At 39.1% G+C, this 25826-nt stretch overlaps 1 protein-coding gene across 1 annotated transcript in view; it reads left to right on the forward strand.

Moving 5' to 3' along the window:
* AP4E1 (adaptor related protein complex 4 subunit epsilon 1) overlaps positions 1-14401 on the forward strand; it is a 65723-nt gene extending 51322 nt beyond the window's left edge. The window contains exons 16-20 of the mRNA XM_060175715.1: positions 2699-2957; positions 3467-4024; positions 6345-6535; positions 9538-9695; positions 11218-14401. Of these exons, the coding sequence (XP_060031698.1) occupies positions 2699-2957; positions 3467-4024; positions 6345-6535; positions 9538-9695; positions 11218-11378 (1327 nt within the window). The 3' untranslated portion in view covers positions 11379-14401. The remainder of the gene's footprint in view (positions 1-2698; positions 2958-3466; positions 4025-6344; positions 6536-9537; positions 9696-11217) is intronic.
* The last annotated feature ends 11425 nt before the right edge of the window (positions 14402-25826 follow it).

Consider the following 25826-nt stretch of genomic DNA (forward strand, 5'->3'; position numbering starts at 1 on the left):
ATTTGGTGAGGTCATCTGCCAAGGAAGTCAAGTTGGCATCATGGTAGCATCTGCAACATGGTGACTGAAAAGCATTAAGATACAAAGCAGAGGGAGTCAGGCATGTGACGCAAAGCACAAGGATCCTGGTTCGAACCCACCTGGGAGTCATTTCACAGGCGGCGAAGCAGGTCTGCAGGTGTGTCTCTTTTTCTTCCCCTCTGTCTTCCCCTTCTCTCTCCATTTCTCTCTGTCCTATCTAACAACGATGGCGTCAATAACAACAACAATAGCAACTACAATAACAATGAAAAAGAACAAGGGCAACAAAGGGAAAAAAGATACAAAGCAAAACAAATTGTTTAGTAATTAGGAACCTAAAGGTAGGAATATAGCAGATGAGATTTGGGGTCTTCATGTTGGAAGAAGCTAGGAAGTCTATTTTAGATATATTCCAAGGGACACATGACTAGTAATTTTTGCTTGGGTAAAAATTTTAACATGCAAGTTAGTTAAAGGAATTGTCTGGGGAAATTGTGTCAGAGTTGGAAAGAGGACTAGAAAACTGGATCAGGGCAGAGAGTAGCTCCCAAATATGGGAAAAGTATATAAATACCATTTACTGTAATCCCCATTGATCTGATATAGGGTCCATTTCTACTCAAATTTAGCATAGGGACCTGTATAACTGCTGAATCCCTGTTGGTCTGAGCTTAAATTCCATGGTCATAGATAGGAACATTCTAGGCTATTCTCATTTCAGAACAAGTCTTCCATGAGTGACAGAGTATGTTGACCCAGCCTCCCTTTAGAGATTGGGACAGTTCCTAATATTGTTCTACATTGAGGGCAAGGTCCTGTAGAGAGAGGTCCACAGGGGTCCACTGTGTTGTTCGTGATGGAGATGACCAGTGATGGTGTAGAGAGGGATCTGTTAAAGGTCTAGGCCCGTCATATCTGTGTGGGAATACCAGGATTCCCTGACTAGGACCCCAGATGATGGGGGTGGCCTGGTAGGGACCAAAAGGGTCATCATTAGCGTGTGCTGGTCTCTTGCCCTAATATAGCTTTTGTAGTCTTTATCTCACAAGGTTAGGCTTAGAGTGATTTAGGGAAGTAAAATAGGAAGTAAATGATAGGGTATCTAGGTCTAAGTAGAAAATATCCGATTAAGTACTTTATGATGTCCTTTTTAGGTCTTTCTACTTGCTTGCTGCACTTATTGAGTCACTGCAAACTATCATGCCCTTTACTTTAAGGTATATATTTAAGGTATATAGGCACATGTGCTGTATCCCATGGGCCCTGGTCTACATCTAGGCTCTGTAACTTTGTTAGAAAGTGCACCACCTGAAATGGAGCTAAGGAGCCCTATGAGCTAGGAAAGCTCTCACCAGAGAATTGGAGCTGGAGGGTTAGCATCGCAGGCCCAGTGTCTCTGGACACGGTCCAGAGTAAAACATGTCAAGGTGGCACTGGTTGCATTGAGTTGGTTGAGGTCAGCAGATGCAGTATCAAATGGTGTGAATCAAGAAAAGCATGAAAGAAAAAGAACAGAACCCAGAGGTTCCAGGACTGAGAGAAATACGAGTTTTACAGATAATTAGGAATATAAGTTATTTGGGAACTTGATTTACTTTGAAAATCCCATGGTTGGGATTTCCTGTGCCATACAAGACCTTACCATGATTGATGTCATTTAATGCTATTTACAAATAACTATATCTCGAATACTGACAAGACCAGTTTCTGGTCTCCTTGGTCTAATATAGGTGACTGAATATTTTTTGAAGTTATTAATAGAAATGCATTAACAATTTAAGCCTAGTGTTAAAATTCAGTCAGTTTGCTAATTTGAAACCTTAAATGCTTAGATTAAAGGAATGTATACTCAGAACTCAGGTCTGTGCATTAAAAGGCTCGAGACAGTCTGTTTCCCCCCTCATATTGATTAAGTAGTGACTTACAGGACTATAAGTTAATAGGAATATATATTAACACCATTCCTGTCACCAGAGGTTTGTGTCCTTACCCCCACCTGCTTACAGTGGAGCCAAAAGTCTACCCCACCCCCCCGAGTTTTTTACTCTGGTGCAATACTCCAAACTTAGTCAAATTCTGCTCTGTGCTTCCCTTTCTCATCTTTCTCAACTTCTGTTTTATGTGTGGGATCATCCCATAAAGAGTCACTTCTGATCTTTAACCTGGTAGAATTAAAGATAATCTTTTTGAAGAATTGGGCCAGCTAGATGGCACAGTTGGGAAGTGCACCTGGTATATCATGCCCGCAGCCCATACTAAAGCCCAGTCCCCACTGCACTGGAGGAAGTTCTGGTACTGTGGTGTCTCTCTTTATGTATCTCTCTCTATCTGACAAGGTTGGACCAGCTGCTAAAGCCCTGGTAACAAACACAAACACATTTAAATATTGGGGGAAAGGAAATAAGTAACAGTATTTCTATTGACCAACATAACCAACTAGTTAAGTGAGATGACCTGAAAATTTTAACTATCTAGAATTCTATTACTGTAAATCCTTTGGGTTGACCCGGGGTGGGGAAGGTGAGTGTAACTAACCTAGAGATCAAAGTTTTACTTCCAGCTTACAGACTGTAATTTAAAAACCATCTCTAAGGGCTGTGACAACGATGCACTTCTAAAAATGCCTCACGAAAGTAACTAGCTATTTTCAACTTGATTTCATTGCCAATATCCTTAGGACAAATAGCTTAAAGCTAGAAGGTGTAAAGAAACTATGGGGAAAAGAAGGCTATCTTCCCAAGAAGGAAAACAAAACTGGTGATGAAACTGAAGCTCCGCCTAATCCTCAGGAAGCTATAACAATGGAAAATGTAGATCAAATTGTAACAAAAAAGGACCAATCTCAAGTCCTTACCCAATCTAAAGAAGAGAAAGAAAAGCAGCTGTTGGCATCATCATTATTCGTTGGGCTTGGATCAGAAAGTTCAATCAATTTGGTAAGCAATTATATTCCTCTAGAAACCTGTATCCCCTTTTGTACAAAAACATACATACAAACAAAACATCAACAACAAAACTGGCTTTGTCGATGCTCTCTGTGGTGGGAAATGAATTTCCTAGTTCCAGAGCCACACTTAAAAAAATTTTTTTTTATTAGTGATATAATAATGATTAACAAGATAGTAAGATTACAAGGGCCTGTCAGCTTGAGCCTGGGTCCTTGCACACTGAAATGTGTGCATTTAGCCAGGTGCACCACCACCTGGCCTCAATTTTATGTATTTTTAGTGAGAATTAAAATTTAACTAATAGTTCAAAATTATGTAGCTGTCATAATTTTAGGCTTAAAGTTTTATTCATCTGTACTCTTTGTGAATCTATGCATTGTAGATAAAATCTTAGCAAGCTAGTAAGCTGTTCATTTGAAATTACAGAATAATGTTTAAAATTTATAAGTAGTAGGATGGTGTATTTTAATGTTATTGTTATATTTCATTTTTTACAGCTAGGAAAAGCAGATACTGCCTCTCACAAGTTCAGAAGGAAATCAAAAGCCAAGGAAACCAAAAGTAGAGAAACAACCAGTGCTCAGGATATGCCCTGTTCTTCCTTGGGCTCTTCGTCGAGTGTCACTTATGAAGAAGACTATTATTTGGATAATTTGCAGGGTAGAGTAGACACAGATTTAGAGAAATTTTCTCTCAATTCAGAACTTTTAGATTCTGACACACTCAAAGAACATCCTCTGGTTGAGGAACTCTCAAATTGTAGTCTGTCTACACCATCGTTATTTGCTGATAGCAACATGGAAGTTTTTCATCCTCCTGAATCCATTGCAGCCTCAATTGATAATGAACCCTCTTTAGCTTCTTCTCTGTTGGAAGAAGCTACTGAACATATGTATTCAGATCTTACGGAGGTCTGTAATAATGAAACCATATCAGTGTCTGCTTACAAAATTTGGAAAGATGACTGCTTGTTGATTGTCTGGTCAGTTTCTAGTAAGAGTGGTGTGGACTTAGAAAATGCTAATTTAGAAATTGTTCCTGCAGAAAATTTCAAGGTAAGACAAGGAATGATTCATTATTTCTGCCTTAAAATGGATAATGCTTACTACCAAGGGCTTCTGCTATTGTCTCTTCTGGTGGTTTATAAATTTCTTCCAACTCCTTCTTTGTAGAAGAGAAAAAAGTAAAAGATGTGATACATTTTTCATTATTTTGGGTAGGGTAGAATTACTCAAAAGAGACAAGGAAACAAAGATTATATTGGAGGGAACAGGTAGTGGCGCCCAGGTAGAGTGCACATGGTTTATTGTGCAAGGACCTGGGTTCAAGCCTTTGGCCCCTACCTGCAAGTGGGAAGTTCCAGAAGTGGTGAATCAGTGCTAAAGGTCTCTCTCTCTCTCTGTCTCTCTGTCCCTCTCTCCACCTCTCTCCTTCCCTTACTGTCTCCCTCTTCCCTCTTAATTTTTCTCTGTCTCTATCTAAAAATAAATTAAAAAATGAAATTCTAAAAATAATCATATTGTGGAAGGCCATAAATACAAAATGAGTTTTGATAGAATTCAGTAGTTAAGAATGTAGGGTTTTGACTTAGAGTACTGGACTTTGAATCCTGCTTTCGCAACGTAATAGTTTTATTACATGACCGAGTTAAATAACTGCTCTCAGTTTCTTCTTTCCTTGTTTCCTACCAATGTACTGCTCAGCTCTGGTTTATGGTAGTACAGGGGATTGAACATGGAACTTGAGAGAACCTTGGGCATGAGTCTCTTTGCATAACCATTATGCTATCTACCCCTGCCCTCTCAGTTCCCTTATATTAATATTCTTTAATGCCTCATTCACTTTTGTTATAACTACTAAGACAAAATTGTCAGTAGAATAGAGCATCAGAGAGAAAGGGTAATGGTGGCTGAATGTGTTTACTTACTACTTTTTTTTTTAACTGATTGTTCTATATTGAATGCTCAGGCCTCAATTTTTTTCTTCTGTATCTCTAAGAGACTGCCATTTTGATTTCTGAAGTATGAGTAATTGCACTTGTATGGAAAAACTTGATGAAGTTATAATCAGATTTGACTAACAATGACCCAGTTTCTTCTAAATTCTGAAATGTGTTGACTGAAATATTACCTAGGCCACTGACCAGGGCAGAAGTTCCTATTGGAATCACTGTGAAACTTTAAAATTTAGAGAAAGAAAAAAAAGACAAAACCTAGCCCATTTGCTTAAACTCTACCACCAAGGCTTGCATCCGAGTGGAGGATGAGCAAAGGGCAGGGTGGGGGGCTCAAGGTGGTGGTGTACCTGGTTGCGCACACGTGTTGCAGTGTGCAAGGACCCAGGTGTGAGCCCCCAGTCCCCACCTGCAAAGGGAAAGCTTTGCAGGCGGTCAAGCAGTGTTGCAGGTGTCTCTCTGTCTCTCTGCCTTCTCTATCACCCCTTTCCTTCTTGATTTCTGGCTGTCTCTCTCCAGTAAATAAATAAACATAATAATAAAAAAGGAATGAGAAAGGTAAATATGTATATATGGTTTTTGTTTGTTTGTTTTTGTTCCCTAGCTTAAAACATCTGATACTCGGCAGGATTGAGCACTGCAAAACTGAAATTTTTTTTTAAAAAAATCTTTTTATTGTTAATTTATACAGAAGCTTTTCATTATAATGCCATTTGTTAAATAATTTTGACTTGTATATTATTGTTTGTGTGGCTTTTAATTTTTTAAAAAAAATTTTAATGTCTTTATTTATTTATTGGATAGAGACAGCCAGAAGTCAAGAGGAGGAGGGAAGATAGACAGGGAGAGAGACAGAGAGACACCTGCAGCCCTGCTTCACCACTCGCAAAGCTTTCCCCCTGTAGGTGGGAACTAGGGGCTCAAACCCAGTCCTTGTGAACTGTGACATGTACACTCAACCAGGTGCACCACCACCCGTTCCCCTAAATTTTTTAATTAAACTTATTTGATTTATTATTATTATCATTTTTTTTTTAAATCAGAGCACTGCTTAGCTCTGGCTTGTGGTGGGATTGAACCTGGAACTTTGGAGCCTCAGACATAAGGCTCTTTGCATAACCACTGTGTTATCTTCTCCACCCTCTTTGTGTTTTATATTACTTGTTTATATATTATATAGGCATATGAAGAAATATATATTGTATTTATAAATGTGTGTATTATTTACATTATTTCTTTTTAGGTATTTAAATTATTAAACTAGTGAAATTTACTCAGGTGAATTTGTTCATCTTTGTAATGTGGTTTGTTATTAACATTTCACAACAATATGATTTTATGCCTCTAATTAAATAGAAAGGTGGTACTCACATGATCATCCACATTGATCCTTTCATTATTTGTATTACTTTTATCTACAGATCACGGAGCAACCTGGATGCTGTTTGCCTGAAGGAGAAGCAGAAAGCACCAAAAACTTTCAGTATAGTGTACATATGGAAAAACCTTGTACAGAAGGAAATCTTTCTGGTTTTGTAAACTATCAAATGATGAATACTCATTCTGCTCAGCTTGAATTTTCAGTAAACTTATCGCTATTAGATTTCATTAGGTAAATATTTCCTGGAATGTTAATTCAAATTATCCATTCATTCAATAATTAATAGAACTCTTCCCCCCCCTTTTTATTTCTTTATTGGGGGATTAATGTTTTACAGTCAACAGTAAATACAGTAGTTTGTACATACATAATATTTCTAATTTTTCCACACAACAATACAACCTCCATTAGGTCCTCTGCCATCCTTTTCCAGGACCTGAACTCCCCCCCCCCCCCCCACACACACACACACACACTCCAGTGTCTTTACTTTGGTGTAATATACCAACTCCAGTCCAAGTTCTGCTTAGTATTTTTCTCTTCTGATCTTGTTTTTCAACTTCTGCCTGTGAATGAGATCATCCTCTATTCATCCTTCTGTTTCTGACTTATTTCACTTCACATGATTTCTTTTTTTTTAAATTTCTTTATTGGGGAATTAATGTTTTACATTCGACAGTAAATACAATAGTTGGTACATGCATAACATTCCCCAGTTTTCCATATAACAGTACAACCCCTACCAGGTCCTCTGTCATCCTTTTTGGACCCATATTCTCCCCCCCACCCGCCCACCCCAGATTCTTTTACTTTGGTGCAATACGCCAATTCTGGTTCAGGTTCTTCTTTCACATGATTTCTTCAAGCTCTATCCAAGATGGGCTGAAAATGGAGAAACAACCATTTTTACTCTGAAAATGTCCAATTTACTAGAGCTTTTTTGTGAACAGAAGAACTGTGTTTCATGCTAAGAGTTATAACAATTCAGAACTAGACACAGTCCCTACTTTATTTGTTTTGTGTTCTCTCACCTCTCTCTGTCTTTTATAATGACTTAATAGTGATTTACAAAATTATAATAGTACAATTCCACACTAACCCATCACCAGCCCCCCCCCCCATGGAAACTGCCATAGTTCTCCCAAGGTCATAGATATGGGCTGCTTATATATCGCTGTCTCTGTCAGCCTGTCTTTCTGTATTTTTCCCCATTTTATCCACTTCTATGGCCCTGTCTTAACTCCCTAAGTCACACCTAGTACTACTTTTAGGTATCCTTCCTTTTTCGTCTTTATTTTCAGGTAAGTGAAACAGTGCCTGCCTTCTGGTGTTTTCCAGATTCCCTTCCCTTTCAGCGATGGTATGGAAACAAAGATTCCTGGTGACAAACACTCTGGGTCCCAGTGGAATCGAGGTTCAGAACCTTCTGATCATCTTCCCCTAATATTTACCCTTTTTGGGAATATGGACTAAAATTCTTTTTGCGGTGCAGAAGGAAGGAGTTCTGGCTTCTGTTTGCTTCTCCTCTGGACATGGATATTGGCTGGTCAATCCATACCCTCAGCCTGTCTCTGTCTTTTCCTAGTTGAGTAGGGCTCTACACAGTCCCTACTATTCATGACCATCTAGTGTCTGAGGAGACACTTCCCCTTTGCATGGTGTCCCAGTGTGTTGGCTGGGCACTCAGACATGGGTTCACATGCATGGTAAAGTGATAGCTCTACTGGGCGAGTCATCTCTTCACCTCCACATTTTGTTGTTGTTGTTGTCATAACGCAAGCTTCACTGTTTCAGGATGACTTTTTTTAGGTAGAAAAAAGGAGAGATGGGCTGGGGAAATAACATAATGGTTATTTCATTATGAAAAAAGACTTTCATGCCTGACTGAGGCACTAAAGGTCCCAGGTTCAATCCCCTGTACCACCATAAGCGAAAGCTGAGCAGTACACTGGTTAAAAACATGATAAATAGGGAGAGAAACACCGCAGCTCTGAAGTTCCGCCAAGGGCAGTGGGAACCTGGTTCAAACCTGGTCGCCAGCATGGCAAAGCAATTTTGCCAGGCCTCAGGCTTTTTTTTTTTTTTTTTTTTTTTTTAATGAAGGCTGTCTGAACTAAGAATGTGTAATAACAGAATTTTTTTTTTTTTGCTTTAGCCACTAGGACTTCACTGGGGCTTCACAATTCCACAGCTCCCAGGAGATCCTTCTTTTTTCCTCCTCTAGGAAGAGGGTGATAGATAGAAAGGGAGAGAGAGAGAGAGAGAGAGAGAGACAGAAAGAGAAGCGGCACCACAGCAAACTTCATCATTCATGAAGCTTCCCTTTTGCATGGTGCTTCCATGTGCTAGTGTAAAGTGTGCACTCTACTGGGAGAGCTATCTCCCAACCCACCAGTAAATCTAAACACTACCCCCCCCATCCTTGCACCTGTGTGACTCCACTGCTCCTGGACACTTTAACCTCCACTCATCTACCTTAGTGTTAAGCTACTTCAACTCTCTCCCATTCTTTATAGTAAGAACATGTCTGTCAGATTATTTATACTCATGACAGTGTTGTATAAGATAGAATTCAGACTTCACAAACAGTTCTGAGCATATTTGTAAAATTCTCTGCTAGACTCTCACCCCAGAGATACCCTCTTAGTTATTTGATCTTTAGTATCCTAAGACCATTTTTAACACAATTACATTTTTTTTTCTCTTAATCTAATTTATTTAGCATGTTGGGTTTTTTTGTATCCTTACCTTCAGATAGCAGTTCCTCAGATGATGTTTTGTTCTGTCATCGTAACATTGATGAGAAAAACCATCTGGCTAAAGTTGAATAAAAGGATTTTATTGTTTCACTTAATGTCATAGTTTCCAAGAATCTATTGATATTAAAACTTATTGGACATGACTTTAATAGAGTGTCTCATTATCCCCAAATCCAAAGTATGTAAGGAAAAAAAAGGTTTGTATTTGAATGATTCATGAAATTATTTGGTCAGATTTTAGTGGAATGACAAATAGTAAGAAGAGAGAACTGACAGTTATTGAAAAGACATTTGAATTTATCTCTTTAGTATTTTCAGGCTAGGAGATAATACATTTTAATCATATTCAAAAAGATAAATCTTGTGGGATCTAGATTTATCATAATTGTGCCTAATTTTAGGTTATTTGAAATGCATTTGTTTTGAATCATTTCATTCTTTTGGACATAAATCTATTTTAAAAATCATTTTCAGACCATTAAAAATATCCACTGAAGACTTTGGCAAACTTTGGTTATCCTTTGCAAATGATGTGAAGCAAAATGTGAAAATGTCAGAATCTCAAGCTGCTTTGTCTTCTGCCCTAAAGACCCTGCAACAGAAAATAAGATTTCACGTTGTTGACGTTATAGGTTAGTAAAGCTAGAGAAAGACCATTCTGTGTTTACAGAGGCTAACAGCTGAAAAACAGTCAAATCTTCAATGTTAGATTTCATAGAGTATATTTCCTGTTCTGAGTGTTTTTCTGGTGAGAGTGTGGTAAAGTAGACATGAAAAGTTACCGTTTACCATTTTTGAAGTGTATATAGTGTAGTGACATCGAGTACATTCATGCTATTATGCAACTATTGCCACCATCATCTCCAGAACTTTCTTATTGTCCATAGCTGAAACTATTAAAAATTAACTCCTGGGGCCGGGCGGTAGCACAGCAGGTTAAACGCACATGGTGCAAAAGCAGTGGGTTCGTAGTGCAGGTACTGAGCCCCAGCAATAACTCTGAAGGCAAAGAAGAAAAAAACATTGACTCCTGGGGGCCGGGCTTTGGCATACCTAGTTAAGTACACATGTTAATGTGCAAGGACCCAGGTTCAAGTCCCATTTCCTCACCTTCTGGAGGGATGCTTCATGAGTAGTGAAGCAGATGTGCAGGAGTCTCTCTCTCCTTCTCTACTTCTCCCTCCCCTCTCAATTTCTATCTGTCCTGTCTAGTAGAAATAGAAAAAAAGAAAGAAAGATGGCTACCAGGAGCCATTTTCATAGTGCAGGCACCAAGCCCCAACCATAACCCTGGTGGCAATTAAAAACAAACAAACAAACAAAAAAACCTCCCAATTCCCCTCCTTCTCCAGTGCCTGGCAACCTTCATTTTGCTTCCTGTCAATTTGACCACTCTAGGTACCTCAGATAAGCGAAATCATAACAATTGTCTTTTTTTTTTAAGATTTTATTTAATTATTCATACAAAAAGTAGGAGGAGAGAGAGAAAGAATCAGACATCACTCTAGTACATGTGCTGCCAGGGATTGAACTCTGGACCTCATGCTTGAAAGTCCAGTGCCTTATCCACTGCACCACCTTCTGGACCACACAATTGTCTTTTTTATTGTGATTGGCTTATTTGTTTTAGCATAATGATTTCAAAGTTATTGTATTGTAGAATGTGTCAGATTTTCCTTGTAATCCTGAATTCTATTGCATTGTATGTACTACAGTGGAAAATGCCACACTTTGCTTATCTATTTGTTGATGAACACCTTTTGGCTATTTTGAATAATGCTTCTGTGAATGTGGGTATACAAAACGTGTTTGAATCCCTATGTCTAGGGGTGTGTGTGTATCCAAAAAATTGCTGGACTAGGTGCTAATTCTATATATAAAATTTGAAAAAAACTTCTATGTCATATTCCACAGCAACTGCACATATACATTCATATCAGCAATATACAAAGGTTCCAGTTTCTTCACATCCTGATTGATACTTGCTTATTTCTTATCTTAATGGGTATGAAACAGAACCTTATGGTTTTAATTTGCAGTACCTTAACGATCATTGATGCTTGGTATTTTTTCAAGTGCCTACTGGTCTTTTACATGTATTTGGCAAAAAGTCTATTGAAGTTCTTTTGTATAAAGTAATTTTTGTTGTTGTAGGCAACGAAGGGCTGTTGGCCTGTCAGCTGCTACCGTCAATCCCTTGCTTGCTGCATTTCCGAGTTCACGCTGACATCGTAGCTCTGTGGTTCAGATCTTCCTGCTCTACTCTTCCTGACTACTTACTGTATCAGTGTCAGAAGATGATAGAGGAATCCTAGCAGAAACTCCACTTGTATCTTACTCCATCAAAGTGATCGGTTTACATAGATAAGACTTATTTACCAAAGTAAAAAAGATTTCATGGTACTTTGAATGAAGTTGGGGATTATTATACTTGTGGTGTTATGTATTTTCTTTGGTAGATCAAGAAAGATCCCCAAGAAATGGTAACCCTAATCTTTTACTCAGGTTTGTACAGTCTGTTTGGGTCTCAAAATAGTGGCCTAAGCTAATGTTATAAACTGCTAATTTATATATCATTTAGTGTAGAGGGACTGAAAATATTTATTTTGTTATGAATAATTTTATAGCAAATTTACTCTACTGCTGGTGATATATAGTAAAGCCAAGTATCGGTTCTCTGCATTAGGAAGAGGAACATGGAGTTGATAATCCCAAATCTAATTTATAATTGACTTTTGAATGCAAGATATGCTTTTTGGTAGGCAAGTCACTGCTTTCAGTTTTTTCAGTTTTGCTCAGATTAGTGTTGAGCTACTTTGGCACATAGCACACATTAACATTTCAGGAGATCTGTGAGCAAGCTAGGTAAGGGAAGATTCAATCTGTGAGACAGTTTTTATTCTCTCTCTCTCTCTCTCTCTCTCTCTCTCTATATATATATATATATATATATCTTGTACTTGCAGATAATTTGGCTATGAAATGTGTATGTTTTCTACTTGCATTTATCTTTAAAATTCTAAACGAATCACTTCATTCTTATTTTAAAATCTCAGACCCATTTATATATTATTATAGAAAAGCAAACCTCTTTTTTTATGTTTCTTTATTGGGAGGTGTTAATAGTTTACAGTCAGCAGGAAAATACAATAGTTTATACATGTGCAACATTTCCACATAACAATACAACCCCCTCTAGGCCCTCTGTCATCATGTTCCAGGACCTGAACTCTCTCCCCCACCCCAGAGTCTCTTACTTTGGTGCAGTACATCAACTCCAGTCCAAGTTAAAAGCAAACTTCTTAAGTGCACTAGAGAAAAATTATGACAAGTATTTTGTGTTACCAATTAGGCCCATTTGACAGATTAAAATCTGTGGATAAAGTATAAATGCCAAAACCATCTTTTCTAGACTTTAAACTCACTAGTGCTTGGTACAATAGAAGAAGCAGTCACTGTCTTAAGTATGCCATAGAATAAATTGTGTGTAGATATGTCAGGGATTGAAGCCGGGGCCTCATACATGCAAGGCATGTGCTCTACCACTGAGTTACATCCCTGGCCTAAAATAAATTATTTTCATGTTATAGTTGTGTCTCTATGGCCTTTATCTGTAAAAGAAAAGGTTAAACTAGTATGAATGAAGGTTCAGAATTTTGAGCTTGTACATTAATGTTAAAAACTCAAAGAGTATTTTATAAAAACATATGGTGCTGTGGAAAATATTCATTATTTCACTCTGAATCTTCACCCTGGAGAATATTCAGGTAATAGTTTTAAGTCATTGCATTTAATACTCTGTCTAGTTAGTATGGATTATTACATCGGTGTGGAATCTGGTTTCAGTTTATTTTATTAAGCGTAGCTCATAGAGATGTTGAGGGGGTTCCCCAGACTGATAGATTTCGTTGCCACTTATGTCTGTAGAGTTTTCCTTCTTAAAAACAAAACCAGTATTTTAATTTTTTAAGTCATTCACTTAAAAATAATTCCTTGTTAATTTTATGCTTTTAAGAACATACAGTAAAACCTGGCCACAAGAACAGTAATAAGTGAGTGGAATTTCCTATGTAAAAGGTTTCTTCTTTTAAATAGAAGATCTCCATCCTCAAGCTCCCAGAATCCCCATGGCACAGAGAATGCGCTGTCTCTGGGGGGTGTGGTGGATACTGGTAGCTAGCCTTATCAGCATCTTCTTTATTCCTACCTCTATCAGTAGCACCACTCACCCCACCTGATTCTGCTGCTGCTTTGACAAAGAGATAGGATGTGACCTCTCACTCTCAAGGAATGCAAGTCGTGGTAGAGACAGAGCCTACAGAACTGTCTAGTGGTGGGAGACTTAGAATAGTCTGGGATTCAGCTTGAAGCGTGATTTTGGGGTCTGACAAATAAGACATGTTGTCACTGTGTTCTTTCAGAACCCGCTAAGTAAAATGTAGCAGTAGCAAGGTTTCTACTGAAATGTTTAGTAGAATGTTTACAATTTTTATATTTTTTATAGTTTTGAAAAACAGACTAGAAGATAGATTTTAAAGAATTTTGGGACAGTATATATTCTGCTTGAGCTAATTCATTGCTTTTGAGTTTTTGAATCAGCCATCACCAGCCTTATTTTGCTCAGTGGGAGATGTGACTATACAGTAGAGAGAATGATTCTGTGCGTAGATCATGTCTGCACCTTATAGTCATAATTTATTCAGCTATAGGAACAACATCTGGAGTAAGCACTAGCTAGAGGAGGATGTTCAGCTGCTTGAGCTGGTGCCAGGCATCTGACTTAAGAATGGAGGTGGTAGTGGTTATGAATCTGGGGGAGGATAAAGGGACGATGTGAAAGCCTTAAAGGCAAGTGGAGGAAGGAGACTCAGTCTCTCACTAGAATAGTCCCTGTGGAGGCAAGCAGCCCTGGATAAGGGTGTTTGTTTGTAAATAAACTGCAGATGGAAGATGAGTAGTTATGAATGCTCATGTGCCAAGCATGATAAGTACAACGTATGCTCTGCAGAGGAGCCTTATTTTAAGTGATATTTCATTGTTTGATACCAAAACAGTTGTGATGAGAATGCAGTGCTTTTTGTTTTGTTTCATGTAAGTAATATTTTTAAAATACCAATCTATTTGTCTTATTTTTTTATTGATAAATGTGGTCTTTGATGATTGTGAACCATTGAAAATGCACTGAACCTATTCACATGTCTTTTAAGATGTTTTGCTGTGCTGAAATTTTAGAAGGGAAAAATATGAGTAACAACAGACATTAATTATCTTATTTTACAGTTGCATTCTGTAATTTGAAAAAAATCAGTTAAACATGTAATAAATACTGAGTGATCTATGTTGTTCTTTGGTATGTTTTTATTATCTAAATATCAATAGCTGAATAATAAGTAATTTGATAATTATTAGCTGAAAAGGACAGAAGCACTTGAATTGGATAAAAAGAGTAACTTACTCTTTACAGCTTTGAAGAATCTAGCTTATCAACTAAAAGTAAATATTACTATTTTTGTATGATGTTTATAGAGAACTTCATGAACCTCACACAGGATAGAGCATGAACTGACCTTCAGGATGTCAGCCCATATCCACTGCCTTTTGCCTATCCTGATCATTGCATGCAAAGATGAGTTACTGTTTCTGTCATGTACTGTTTCTGTATCTCATATCAGCTATAATGTACAGCAGGGAGAAGTTCTGCCATCGTTGGAGAAGTTCCCCATCGTTGGGGTTTAGTTTAAATGCAGCACGCCCACTAGAGTAGTTGAAAAGAATGGAGCTTTTAAAGCAAGGGGTGACCTGGAGCCAAATGGGCCAGGCCAAAGCAGTATGAAAGTCACTTATGTGTGTATGATAAGAAATGGGATTTTGATATTTGGAACCACGCGTATACTTTGTCACTTTTGCCTGATACATAATAGGCATCCAGCAGCAGGCATTTAATTTATTAAATAAATGCTAAAGAGAACTGGCCTTTCAAAATAAATAACCAGCAACCAGGTAATATCCAAGAGTTGGTTTTTTAATAGGTAATCTCTTTTTCCATTAGTGGTTTAATATTGACTTACAAAATTATGAGATAATGGGTATAATCCCACACCATTCCCACCACCAGAGTTCTTTGTCCCAGTCCCTCCATTAGAAACTAGGGGACCAGGTGGCGGTGCACCTGGTTAAGTGTCATATGTTACATGAGTGAGGACCTGGGTTTTTAATTAATTTATTTATAAAAAAATAACGACAGGACCATAGGATAAGAGGGGTACAATTCCACACGATTTCACCACCAAAGTTCCGTATCCCATTGCCTCCCTTGAAAGCGTTCCTATTTATCCCTCTGGGAGCATGGACCCAGGGTCATTACAGGCTTCAGAAGGTGGAAGATCTGACTTCTATAACTGCTTCCCCACTGAACATGAGCATTGGTACGTTGATCCATACTCCCAGCCTGTCCCTATCTTTCCCTAGTGGGGCGGAGCTCTGGAGAGGTGGGGGTCCAGGGTACATTGGTGAAGGACCTGAGTTTAAGCCCGTCTCTATCATCAGGGAAAAGCTTCATGTGTGATAAACCAGTGTTGCAGGTTCGTGTCCTTCCTCTCTCTGCCACTATCTAATAAATAATGAATACAATAAAATTTTAAAAAGGAAACTGCAGTAGTTTTCCCAAGGTCACAGATACTGGTTGACTATTATGTCAATAACTCTTTATATACATTTCCCCTTTTTTTTTATGGTCCTGCCTTCTCTTCCTGAGTCACACCTACACCTGTTGCTACTTCCGAATATCCTTCCTTTTTTTCCTCTTCTCTCTCCAGATCTTGATGGAATTGAAGTTCAGAGCCCTCTGGTCATCTTCCCCTAACATTTCTCGCCCTTCTACCCTAAGATCCCTATTCTCATCTGCTATATTCATAACTTTTGGTTCCTGTTAATTAAACATTTTGTCCTACTTTATATTTTACTACCTTTCAGCTACCAAGTTGCAGATGCTCCTATGATTCCATCTTGACTTCCCTGGACAAACGACCTCACTAACGTATCCCAGAACCTCACCTCTCCAGAGTCCTACCCCACTAGGGAAAGATAGAAACAGGCTGGGGTATGGATCAACTTGCCAATGTCCATGTCCAGTGCAGAAGCAATTACAGGGACCAAAAGTCCCACTTTCTGCATAAAGAATTTTGATTCAAGGCTTGATTTTAAGCTCTCCCAGGAGAAAAGTGATCTGATCAAATTTAGAGATACAAATCAGCAGAAAGACGAAAATAACTCAGGCCAGCTTACATCAGCTGAAAAAGAGGTATGATGTCTTGATGCGACCCATATCAGCCTGAAGGTTAGGTCCTGTGAGAGCCTGTTCCTTAAGAGATCTTGGTGCAAATTCAGTATCATTCCAGACAGAAATGATGACTCAGAGGGATGTGTTTTTTGTATTTTGACAGATGACAAAGTTTTACAGTCTTAAAAGACTTGTTCTAGAATAGAAAACGGGATGGGGTGGGAGGTAGTTCATCTAATAGGGTGTGTCTTTTGCCATGCACACAGCTTGGTTCAAGCCCAGCACCACATGTGAGTACCCTGGCACTGGGGAAAACTCCAGAGAGCTTCTCGAATTCCTTAAAATATAAAGAATGAAGAATTGATCCAGGAGCAGCGTGATCTTGAGTTTGTGAGGGTGAAGCACCACATACACATTTATTTATTTATTTATTTATTTATTTATTTATTTATTTTTAACTTTTTTTTTAACTTTTATTTTTTTAAATTTATTTAGTTTATTCCCTTTTGTTGCCCTTGTTTTATTGTTGTAGTTATTATTGTTGTTGTCGTTGTTGGATAGGACAGAGAGAAATGGAGAGAGGAGGGGAAGACAGAGAGGAGGAGAGAAAGATAGACACCTGCAGACCTGCTTCACCGCCTGTGAAGCGACTCCCCTGCAGGTGGGGAGCCGGGGTTCAAACCGGGATCCTTATGCCGGTCCTTGTGCTTTGCGCCACCTGCGCTTAACCCGCTGCGCTACAGCCCGACTCCCCACATTTATTTATTTTTTAAGATTTTATTTATTCACTAATGAGAAAGCAGGAGAGAGAACCAGGTGTCACTCTGGTACATGTGCTGCTGGGGATTAAACTCAGGACCTCATGCTTAAGAGTCTAATGCTCTCCACCTGCAGGGGAGTCGCTTCACAGGTGGTGAAGCAGGTCTGCAGATGCCTATCTTTCTCTCCCCCTCTCTGTCTTCCCCTCCTCTCTCCATTTCTCTCTGTCCTATCTAACAACGACATCAATAACAACAATAACTAAAACAAGGGCAACAAAAGGGAAAATAAATAAATATATATTAAAAAATAATAAAAGAGTCTAATGCTATATCCACCATGCCTCCTCCCAGACCACCAACATACACTTTTCAGAGAAAAATGAAAGCAGTGGACAAATGATCAGCAAAGTTAAAGAGCTAATCAATATAAGATGAATTTACCAGCTAAATTAGCATAACATTTCTTTGGAAAAGAGAACACTGATAATGGGTGAGGAAGTAATTGTCAGTTATAAGTGGTTGCAACTAAATTGTGGCCCTTTTTTCTAAAGAGAGGAATCAATTTCCTTCAGTTTTGAAAAACCTTTTCTCAGTGAATGTCTACTTTTCCTTCCCCCAAGCATTCCCAGTGCCACTAAATGGCTGATCTTACCAAGTTTTTCCCTGATGGGGTCAGGCAGGACATGTGCCAAATAGAGAGAGTCTAGAGCCCAGAGGTTATTTGTATTAGAATGAGAAAGAGATACTCTATGCGAGAAGTAGAAAGGATTTAGGCCAGGTCTGTGTTTACTATGACCTGTATTGCTACCACGTAATTTAATGAAGATAGGAGCAAAACTAGTGACTAGAACAAACTGTTCCCCATTGATAGTAGATGTCAATGAAATTTTGAGCTAGCCTTCATTTAGAAGTGATAAGAGTATCTTTTTGTTATTCCCAAGGGAACTTTCTGAAAGCTTCTACTAATGAGGTGGCATGGTGGTAAGGGCTGGATAACTTTAGTTAAGGCTATACTAGAAAGACCAGGTGACTAGTGGGATGGAACTTTCAAGCTCCAGTGATAACCCTGGTGGCAAAAAAAAAAAAAAAAATTTGGAAGTGGCATGTGTCACTATATAGAAACAGAACCTTCCTCTGTGTATTTTAGGCTTGACAGGGAGTACAATCAAAAGAAACAACCCTTATTGTGGCAACTAAGTGTTGGTTAAGAAAACGTGATAGAAGACTTCTGCGTTTTTTCCAACAGAATGAAATGTGTCACCAGCTATGTGTCAGTCCTGGCCAGGATGGGGTAGGGGCACAAGCAGAGGATTTTTGTTGGAGCAGCCCCAATCTTGAGTGGAACTTTTCTCAGCATCAGGATTGGGAAAGAACTACAGACTTCGAACTACTGATTTGTACATAAAAAGTAGGTTTTGGGGAGGATGGAGTGGACAGTGGAGAGGTTGTTTATTTCTTAAATAGTGTCCTTCTAAAAGCCAGTGGTGGTGCATGTGACAGAAAGCATGTTATCATCTGAACTCCTGGGTTCAAACCCTCAGTCCTTACCTGCAGGAGGGAAGCTTCACAAGCAGTGAACAGTGCTGCAGGTGTCTCCCTCTCTTGCCCTCTCTCTTCCTGTCTTCTATCAGAAAAATAAAATTAAAAAGTCACCAGAAGTGATAGAGTGGTTGTGCAGGGACCAAGCCCCCAGAGAAAACTCGGGTTACAAAATAAATATTGGGTTGTCAGAAGAGTCATACATATTTTTTCTATGAAAAAAAAATGCAGCAGGACTTTTGCAACAATCCAATCGTATCCTTCCATGGACATCAAAATAATTTTGTCAGCTCCCTCACTGTCCAACAGTATTCCAGTCACTTCCTTGGAAATAAGGGATAAGATCCCCAAAGGGTTTGCTCTGTAATGTCATAGATCTTATTAGTATTGGCATTTTCCTGATCTCATATATATATATATATATATATTTGCCACCAGCATTATCACTGGGGTTTGATGCCAACACTACAAATCCACTGCTCCTGGCAGCCGTTTTTTCCATTTGTTTATTTTACTTGACAAGACAGAGAAATTGAGAGGAGAGGGAGAAAGAGAGACACCTGCAGACCTGCTTGACTGCTTATAAAGTGTCCCCTCTGGAGTGGGGAATGGGGCAAGGGTTTGAACCAGGATCCTTTTGCCTAGTAATATGTGCACTTAACCAGGTGTGCCAACCCCCTACCCCCTGTAACATAACTTTGCAATGTGATTCTCAACTAAATTACTTCTTGGCTTAATTACTGTTACTTGTCTGAGTTTCTCTTGTGAATTTGGCTGTAAGTCACTGCAGGTGTGACCATTGAAGGTCAGAAAGAGTATGTACCAGCACTCCCCCCCCCTTTTTTCACAAGAGCACTTCTCAGCTCCAGTGGTGCTAGGGATTGAACCTAAGCCCTCTTTTGCATAACCTCTGTGCTATCTCTCCAGCCCTCCTCTCCTCACATTGCAATCTTTCACTTACCTCCTACCCTTGGATTCAAGCATCAACTTCATAATCCTTCCTACCATAGAACTTTAGGCATCCTCTGCTAGTCAGTCTGAGCTGCCACTTTCTCTTTTGTCTGAAATAGCACATCTTGGCTTATAATACCAACCTCCCTCAAATTAGATGGTTTCCAATTTGTAGATAAGTATCTATCAAACTTAACCTGCCATTAATTCATCTGTGGTCTACAATGACTCTACCCTTAATTGAATCCAAAAGAAAGTCATGTCATCACAACACAAGGATACAGTTATTGAGTGTCACTGGTTCAGAAGCTGTCCCAAATATTGTCATATGCTTAATTTTCATAAACTCCCAAACATATTATTTCCCTGTTGTATTGATGAGGAAACAGACTCAGTGAGAATAAATGCTTTACCTCAAGTAGTAGAGTCAGGGCTTACCCTGGGATCTTATATTTGTCCTTCAATATCTTTTTTCTTATCCTTTTTCCCTTTTATTTTTTTTTTCCTCCTTCCATACCTCTTGGCTTTGGTAAGGAGCAGCTTGGCCTTTTGGGAGTTCTGCCAATTAGAGGCTACTGCTACTTCTGTAGCAGATTGACAAGACTGTTAGGGGAGATCCATTTTTTTTTCAACTGTACAAAAACATTTTGCTTTTTCTTTTCTTGTTTACTTCCAGATTTGAAACCATTCTGAATGCTGAAAGTTCTGTTAATTTGTAGAAAATTGATAAATTGCAGTATTTAATTTTTTTTATTAATTTGGCAGTTACATCAAGAAGTTAAGGCTGCCATTCTATTTAATTGGAGAAAGTAGCTGTGAAGCCCAAGGAAAACTATTTTCAATAGGTTAATCATTGAGAATTGATTATTCCATGGTATTTTGTTGTTTTGTGTTAGAAGAATAAATATCATTAAAAATAAATGACAAGCAGATTAACCCTTCATACACACAGCTACTGGCACACATATGTGCCAGTACATATCATTTAATGAACATGTTAATACATGCACTATTAATAGATTAAATAATTATTTAGCATGTATATTTGAAATTAACTCTTATTTATATATGTGAAAATACTTTGGGAACTAGTCTATTCATTTAAATTTTTTTTTGTTATTGGATAGAGACAGAAATTGAGAGAGAAGGGGGAGATAGGTAGGAAGAGAGACAGAGAGACACCTACAGATATGCCTCACTGCCTGTGAAGCGACTCCCCTACATGGGGAGACAGGGCTTGAACTGGGGTCCTAACCAGTCCTTGCACTTCGTGCCACATGTGCTTAACCTGCTGCACTATCGCCTGACTCCCCATTTAAATTTTTTTGTTTGTACTTAATAGTTTGTTACAAGATTGTGAGATTGCAAAATTCTGTATCTCCTGCTATCCACCTCCCCAGAATAACCATCATAGTATCACAAGTCTTAGAAAGTTTCCTTGCTTCTGGATTTTTTTTTTTTTTTGCAAGTTCATGTGAATCAGTTCTCCAAATTCCACATATGAATGAATGTTGGGCATTATGCCAGCTCCCTTGCATTGCTTGATGCTGTGGTCTATTTACATAATCATTGTTTTGCCTGAGACCTGCCCTGCCTGCAGGGTATTGGTTAATCCCACTGGTTAGAACCTTTGCAACAGCTGCTATGGAAGCTTTCTACCTTCATGCTCTTTTCTCCACCCCCTCTCCTAGCCATTTCCTTTCCCCACTTGCCACTTCCGGTTATATATACAAAGGTGTTGTCTCTGATCAATAATGGCATTGCATTCCCGCTCCGCCACGAGTTCCTGTTTCCTCTCCTGTGTCACTGAGTAAACAGCAGCCCAGGGTGGCTCCGGTCCAGTTCTCTCCAACCCAGAGAGCACGTGCCCAGGAAGAAACACCCTCACACTAGCCCCACAAAATGAAACCAATCTGGTAGTTGTCTTTCATCTTTCATCTCTTTATTTATTTCACTAAGCATAATCACCTCCAGTTCTATTTATTTTGTTCCAAAGGACACATGTTATCTTTTTATTGCAGAGTAGTATTCCAAGGGATATATATCCCATAACTTCTTTAGCCAGTCATGTGTTGATGGGCATCTAGGTTGCTTTCACTCTTTGGCTAGTGTGAATAATGCAGCTATGAACACAGGGGTGCATATGTCTCTTCAAATTAGTGTTTTAGTGTCCTTTGGATTCATTTTAATATGAGACCCTCTAAATGTGAAGTTCTCAGCCATGGTGCTATGATAACTCCAGCAAGGCATAGTGTAGAATTATGTGACCACTACCTTATGTCCAGAATGCTGAGAGCAAGACAGGCTACAGGACCTCAAGACACTTCAGAAGATAAGTGTCTTTACTCAAGAAGGTGGGGTAAATGCGGTTAGGAAGAAGAATTCGGGTCCCTGGTTAGGAAGAGTGTAAGGAAGAGCAGCTGGAAATTTTGTCTTTGACCTCTAAAGCAGTCTGGCTATAAGGAAAGCTCAAATAATGTTCGAGGCAGATGAAGAGAGTCAAGGAAACTAAACGCTAATGCTTGGATTTGTAAATCCCCAGTTTCCCTAAGGTAGCTTGTGAAGGGACTCCTACAGTCTGAGAACAGCAGAAAACTCTCTTTACCTGGGCAGGTGACAGTGATCCTGATAAGTAGCCCTGATTGTCTCCCTGAAGAATCAGCTTTTCCTAAACAACCACCTAGTATGTTCTTTTTTATTATTATTATCTTTATTTATTTATTGGATAGAGACAGCCAGAAATCAAGAGGGAAGGGAGTGATAGAGAGGGAAAGAGACAGACATCTGCAGCCCTGCTTCACCACATGCAAAGCTTTCTCCCTGCAGGTGGGAACCAGGGGCTCGAACCCAGGTCCTTGAGCACTGTAACATATGTGCTCAACCAGGTGTGCCACCACCCGGTCCCAACAGCCATCTAGTATTTTCTAAGAGGAAGAAAAATTAAACAAAATGACCCACAGAGGGTTGCTAGATGGTGACACACTGGGTTAAGAGCACATAGTGCAATACACAAGGACCCGTGCAAGGATCCCAGTTCAAGACCCCAGCTCCCCACCTGCACGGGGGTTACTCCACAGGTGGTGAAACAGGTCTGTAGGTGTCTTATCTTTCTCTCCCCCTCTCTGTCTTCTCCTCCTCTCTCAATTTCTCTTTGTCCTATCCAACAACAATAACAACAATGGAAAAAACAACAACAATGGAAAAAAGATGGCCTCCAGGAGCAGTGGATTCATAGTTCAGGCAGGCACTGAGCCCCAGTGATAACCTTGCAGGCAATAAATAAATAAATAAATAAATGGAAGAAAAAGAAAAAACCCAAAATGACCCACAGAGAGGAAATCTTCTAAGTTCCAAAAGCAGCCATTACCCAAAATAGGCATCATTCAAAATGTCATCTTCATTTATGAATTCCCATAAATACCAGCACTAGCAATATTATCTTCATGTGGGGAAGTTGACTTCATAGTGCTTTAGAAAGTTACAACATCATAATATCTATAAATGTTCTTTTATCTGCTCTCATAATTTATCTGCTTTTAATAGAGTTCTGGCCAATTTTAGAAATTTCCATGTAGCTATATGAACATAATAGTAGGGAAAAATGAAAACAGAGCAAAATGTATCAAGTATCACATTTAATCCACAAATGTTATGATGGAATATGAAAGTCTTATTGGTGGCTAAAGTAAACCATTTCAGCAGGATGATGACATTACATGTATTGCCACCAGTCTATGAAGAAAAAAATGCCTAAGCACAGAATTCAAGGAGCAGGCATCTATAGAATCCCTTTATTAGGCTAGAGAGAGAGAGCTTACTAGATAGGAGATGTGCCTTGCCAAGTTCAAGCCTAGTGCCACATAGACGTGTCACAGCTATGGGAGAAGCCCTGGTATTGTATATCTGTCCACTTTTCTCCCTGCCGCCTCTCTGAATGAAAAGTTATCCTAGGAGTGTTGAAATCACAGATGCACAAGGACCTGACTCAAACAAATAAATAAGTAGATGGATAGATATACAAACAATAATACAATCTCTTTTTTCCCCTCTGGTGAATATCTCTTTATAAATGATTTGGTAATGTTCAGAAATACTAGAGCCAACGTATTTATATGAATAAACATTTATAATGGCACTTTGAGACTAACACAATACTCAGTGCCCTGTAACATATCCAGAAATGTGTCATAAAAGGAAATTAATTCTTGAGCTGGGCAATGGTATTCCTGGTTAAGCATACATGCTACCACATGCAAAGAATGGGGTTCAAGCCCCCAGTCCTCACCTGAAAGGGGTACGCTTCATGATGGGTGAGGCAGTGTTGCAAATGTCTCTTTCTCCTTCTCTCTCTCTCTCTTTTAAAGATATTTTATTATTTATTTATTTTTAGTATTTTTATATTTATTTATTTTCCCTTTTGTTGCCCATGTTGTTTTATGGTTGTAGTTATTATTGTTGTTGTTAGATAGGACAGAGAGAAATGGAGAGAGGAGGGAAAGACAGAGGGGGAGATAAAGACAGACACCTACAGAACTGCTTCACAGCTTGTGAAGCCACTCCCCTGCAGTTGGGGAGCTGGGGGCTTGAACCGGGATCCTTAATCTGGTCTTTGCGCTTTGCGCCATGTGCGCTTAAACCGCTGAGCTACCGCCCGACTCCCAAGATATTTGATTTACGAGAAAGATAGGAGAAGAGAGAGAAAGAACCAGGCATCACTCTGGTACCTGTGCTGCTGGGGATTGAACTCAGGACCTCATGCTTGAGAATCCAATGCTTTATCCATTGCGCCACCTCCCAGACCACTGTCTTTCTCCTTCTCTATCTCCCCTTCCCCTTCTCAATTTCTCTCTGTCCTATGGAAAAAAGAAGGAGGAGGAGAAGAAAGAAGAAAGAAGAAGAAGGAGAAGGAGAAGGAGAAAGAAAGAAAGAAAATAGGAGGAGGAGGAGAAAGGAAGTTAATTTTATAATGGAGTTGGCTCATCTATTGATCTACCACTGAAAGTCATTCAGGTGTAAATGAACAGTTTGGACCTGACTCTATGAAGGTGTTAATTAAGGAAGCAGTTATGGAAGTGAGTTAACTGCTGTTGCACACTCCAGTTTTCATGTTAAAAATATTCCTATGGTGTGATATGTGACTCCTTTTCTTGAGTCTGGAAATCTTTCCTGCACCTAGTTACTTTTCTAGACACTTGGAACACTCCGGGGAACTTGCTGTATACCTTTGCTGCCCAACTGCTCTTTAGGTTTGGAACAAGCAAATTCCAGGTTGAGGAGGTTCAAATTCAGTATCAAAAGGAAAAAAAAAGCTGTTTCCATAAAGCTGTGGGAATAGTGTAGGTATTGATTTGGAGAGCACCGGGGGCCAATAAAGACCTGGAGAATGTGGTTTTTCCCTCCTCCTGGAGACTTTTGTTTCTGAGAGCAGGACATGTGGTTTTGGAGAGCGCGTCTCTGTCATAATTACAATTTACTTTGAAAGTAATCAGCAAAGTGGAATAAAAAAAAAAAAAACATGCTATAACAATTAGGCTAAAAGAATGCTACCTCTTAATATTTTGTCAATTCCTTAAACTTTTTCCTTTTTTCTTCTTTTTCTTTTTTTATAATAGTGGAAGCTCCAAGACTATTTTGGATAATGAATACATTATTGAAACGTCTCCAGCAGGAGAGGTTTTTTTTTTTTTCTCTCCTGTCCTGGATTCAGTGGAAACTCCGTAATGTCTGAGCCCTTTTACAACTCATAATAGGGGCTAACAAAGAAAGGAGAGTGGTAGAAATATTCAGAAGAAGTACACCCAACAACTGCTATGAGGGATGTAGGCAGAGGACACATTCAGGAAGTTTTGAAGGCTGAAGGTAAGACACACTAAGCTTATTGTAGAACCTGGTGGAACGTAAGGAACCATTTCTGAGCTAAACACCCTTATTCAAATGCCACAGACACACTGTTTTCCTAAACAGAGACTTGAGGCCCAGTGGTTTTTATGCTGGAGCAAAAGATTTGGGTCAGAACCAAAGTTTTAAAGACTTTTTATTGAAGAAGTTCAAAGATTCATTGGCCAGCAGCCAAGTGTGGTCTGTTGTTTGCATTTCCTCTGGGAACTCACAAGCAAGTGAGGAATTGCCAGCCACTACTGTGAGGGTCACCCATCCCCTTGGGGGGCCTTTATTCCCCTGGGCATTTACAAGGTGGGGGCAGAACTAGGCCCAACTCAGCTGCCCAGTCAAGT

This window comes from Erinaceus europaeus, chromosome 16 (assembly GCF_950295315.1).
Source record: "Erinaceus europaeus chromosome 16, mEriEur2.1, whole genome shotgun sequence".
Classification (NCBI taxonomy): domain Eukaryota; kingdom Metazoa; phylum Chordata; class Mammalia; order Eulipotyphla; family Erinaceidae; genus Erinaceus; species Erinaceus europaeus.